Source organism: Brassica napus, chromosome C4, assembly GCF_020379485.1.
Source record: "Brassica napus cultivar Da-Ae chromosome C4, Da-Ae, whole genome shotgun sequence".
Lineage (NCBI taxonomy): Eukaryota > Viridiplantae > Streptophyta > Magnoliopsida > Brassicales > Brassicaceae > Brassica > Brassica napus.
Window position 1 is genome coordinate 43,927,258 of NC_063447.1, and position 4,179 is coordinate 43,931,436.

The following is a 4,179-nucleotide window of genomic DNA, read 5'->3' on the forward strand; positions in this document are numbered from 1 at the left end:
CAAATATTATACTCCCTTCGTTTCTTATCGTAAGTAGTTTAAGAAAAATTCTTTTGTTCCTAAGATGTAAATAGTTTCCAAATATCTAGATAATTTTTACATTTATTAGATATAGTGTAACCAATCAAATAATATTAATTTTTTTATAATTGGTTGAACTAATTAATTAAATATTATTTTTTTTAAAGTACTAAATTTTTTAATATTAATGTTTTTAATCCAAATTACTTTGAAACGGAGGAGTACTAGTTTTGTCTTTAAAACGCATTAAATTGTACAGACTTGTAAAATAAGTAATAAAAAAAGAAAAAAAGGGTTGAAAAAGTAAAAATGAAACGAAAAGCGAAAAAGAGAGAGGAAAAAGAAAAAGAGATGCCTTTTTCTATAAAAAAGTCTACAAAAAACTTGTGGCTCAGAATCATCATGTGTAATGACATGGCACTCTGGGCGAATCAAAAGGTTGTACAATTCGCAAGATCACAGCAAAACTGTAATCTTTTTTCTCGCAAAGACAAAAAGGAGATAAAAAGAAATAAACAAATCGAGAAAGAAAGAGAAAAAACTCAGACAACCACCGAAACACAAGACAGTCGTCTCTCTCTCTCTCTTTCTTCTCTGTCTTCTCAAAAGTTTCTGCTTTTTTCTCGAAGAAGATTGATGTCTGATCCGGCGATTAAGCTGTTTGGGAAAACGATTCCTTTACCGGAACTTCTTGGTGGTGATTTAACAGAACAGCAAGACCAGAATCCTGTTCGGTTATCAGATTCGTGTACCGGAGACGATGAAGAGATGGGTGATTCCGGTTTAGCAGGAGGAGGAGGCGGAGATGATGGTGGTTGTGGAGATAGCGAGAGTCAAAAGGTAACGTTTTTGGATTTGTGAGTCGATTTTGAAGAGTACCCATGATTTATTTCATGGAAATGACCGATGGGTTCATGTTAGCTTAATCAAAATCATAACTTTATAAAACAAAAAAAAGGGATCTTGTGTTTATGTTGAACTAGGTTTTGTTCATTCGATGGTGATAGTTCTATTCTTTCCTCAAATGAGTTCTTTGATATTTGGTTTGCTGAAGCACTTTTAGGGTTTACGCCGTTCTACTCATTTCGAAGGATTTTAAAATCGTTAGCTTCTCTGGTTCTGTTGATTTCAGAAGCCTTAAACTTTTAATGAGTTAGTTATTCAATATGTCAGTAACTAGATCTGGAAAACTCCAGAATCTGTGTTCTGGTTTCTGAAAACATTGAATACATTTAATTTCAGTGTAGTTCTGAGTTTTAGCTTCACTATTTGCTGTTTATTTGATATAACAACATTGTTAGCATACTAATTGATTTTTGTGATTATCTCAGGAAGAAAAAGATACAGAGTGTGGAGACGAGTCATTGTGCAATGAATCTAGTAAAGTTAGTGCGGCATCGAGTATAACTGAGAAAACGGAAACTACTAAAGTTGCAAAGACGGATGAAGAGACGTCACAGAACGGGACTTGCTCTCAAGAGGGGAAGCTAAAGAAACCCGACAAGATTCTGCCTTGCCCGCGATGCAACAGCATGGAGACCAAGTTCTGTTACTACAACAACTACAACGTTAACCAACCTCGCCATTTCTGCAAGAAGTGTCAGAGGTATTGGACAGCTGGAGGAACCATGAGGAACGTTCCCGTCGGTGCTGGGAGACGCAAGAACAAGAACCCGGCTTCTCATTTTAACCGTCACGTAACCATAACATCTGCGGAAGCTATGCAGAAGGCGGCGGCGGCAAGAACCGCTGATAATGGCACCAGTCTCCTGACTTTCGGCTCTGACTCAGTCCTATGTGAATCCATGGCTTCAGGGTTGAATCTTGCTGACAAGTCAATGCTGAAGAAGACAGAAGCTAGTGCAGGCTTGAAGATTACGGTTCCTTTAAACCCTTCAAAGGAACAGGCCGGAACAATCAGCCCGTTACCATGCTTTCCAGGACCACCACCACCACCACCAACTTGGCCGTACGCTTGGAACGGTGTTTCATGGACGGCTGTACCGTTTTACCCTCCGCCTGCTTACTGGAGCTACCCGGGTGTTTCACCGGGGACATGGAACAGCATCGCCTGGATGCCACAACCCACTTCACCATCTGCTGGGTCCGGTCCAAACTCTCCAACACTTGGTAAACATTCACGCGACGAGAGCATTGCTGAACCGGGAACCGTTCTTGAAGAAACCGAGTCACCACTTGGTAGAGAGAAAAGCAAATCCGAGAGATGCCTTTGGGTTCCCAAGACGCTGAGGATCGATGATCCAGAGGAAGCCGCTAAAAGTTCGATATGGGAGACACTAGGGATCAAGAAGGACGAAAAGGCAGACACTTTCGGAGCTTTCAGGTCACCGAACAAAGAAAAAAGCAGTCTTTCTCAAGGAAGACGACCAGAGTTGCAAGCGAATCCTGCTGCTCTTTCTAGGTCAGCAAACTTCCATGAAAGCTCATAAAATGATGGATTTGAATGTTTAGGGTTCAGTCTTGTGTTCCAAGATAACAAGTGAGTCCTTTTTGTATATATTATGGTTGACATAGCGAGGGAGAAGTTAGTTTTTGGGTTGCAGAGTGAATGTTTGTTGTTGTATCATAAATGGGAAAAATCCCCAAAACTGTAGTTAAATAAATCTTGTAAGATTTGCTATTTTCCATTATAATTTACGATTTGTTTAGTAAGCTTAAAATCTAATTTATGCCCCATCATTGACTACTGTGTGTTCACAGATATAGTATCAAATATCCTAAAATGCAAATACATGTTGATCATGACTTTTAGTTTAGCCAAAGAAAGAAGACTTGAAGAGTGTTCGGATTTAAAGGAACCTCGCTTTCTGATTAAATGGCTTTTCCAAAATGCTCAGAACTTTGCGTGTTCACATAGAATTTGAGACGAGTTGAAGGATCTTTCTTTAAAGCATTTGGGAAAATGATAAAAGAAAAATGAGCTTCTTTATTTTTTATTCCTCTAAATTAGCTCATAAAAAATTTGGTAGGTATTTTCATCTTCAACTATTCCAACTTCCAGAAATGAAACTTTTCTTCCAACTATAATAATATTAATTGGTGTAGCAGGTCAATCTCATCTTTAGTTATCATGTTGTGTAAAACATACATTTAGGAATCACATTTATATTTTCCAAAAACAAAAACATATCCTTTCACAAGAGTAACTGGAGAATTCATAGAATACGTTCCACGTCCTCTACATGCTAAAAAGAAAAGGTAACAATCAAACATCAACAGTGATCAACATCTTTTAAAGGGAAACATACAATAAAAACTCCATAAATTAATAACGTTGAATTTTTTAATATTTTATTAATTTAACGAATTATTAATTTAAAGATTTTTTTAATTGATATATTTGTAAATATATATTTTATGTAAAATAAAAAGAATAACTGCTTTTACGGTGTTTTATACTCACTATATGTAATAGATTCAAATTTTATCTTCATTATTTGAGATTATTTGTTGTATCGAGATATGTAATATACAATTTATAAAAGTTTTTAGATGAAGTCTGATAAAATAACTTAAGAATGTTGAAAATAATTAAAAGCGATTTCATTGTGAATAAATATAAAAAGTATAATACTTTGTTTATATATTTATATAAACTTCACATAATAATTATTAATTTATGATTATAGTGTGAGACCATGTATTTTTAAAGGTGTTTCAAAATTTTATTATCTTATCAAATTGTAGTACATTTTGAACCGGCCCAACTCGAAATCTGATGAATTTTTTAGTTTATCATAACTAATTTATCAAGTATTAATTTATCGAATATCACTGTACAATTTTTGAAACAATTAAAGAAGACAACTACATAATAGAAACACCAATTAGAGATTCAAAATAGAACTAAAAGTGGAGAACAAAGTTTATTTTGAAATTTGAATTCCACTCAAGACCAAAGATTCATACATCTATTCATGTTCAACAAACACATATTTTACATACAAGGGTGAGACCAAAGTTTCATATATTTGGTTTTTTTTTTTTAAACATCAAACGCTTATTCGGTTACTTAAAGAATCATACATCTGTTCATATTAAACAAACACAGATTTTACATAAAAAGATTACACAACATCAAAGTCTAGAAACTTATTTGCATCTACTTCATTTGGCCAATATCTTAGTGATCTTAGA

General features: G+C 34.7%; 1 protein-coding gene across 1 annotated transcript; it reads left to right on the forward strand.

The window, feature by feature from the left end:
• Nucleotides 1–419: 419 nt before the first annotated feature.
• On the forward strand, nt 420–2,694 carry LOC106432304 (cyclic dof factor 2). Its single transcript, XM_048754796.1, has 2 exons — nt 420–861; nt 1,353–2,694. The coding sequence occupies exons 1-2, from the start codon at nt 424–426 to the stop codon at nt 2,469–2,471; spliced, it is 1,557 nt and encodes a 518-aa protein (XP_048610753.1). The 5' UTR covers nt 420–423; the 3' UTR covers nt 2,472–2,694.
• Nucleotides 2,695–4,179: the final 1,485 nt, after the last annotated feature.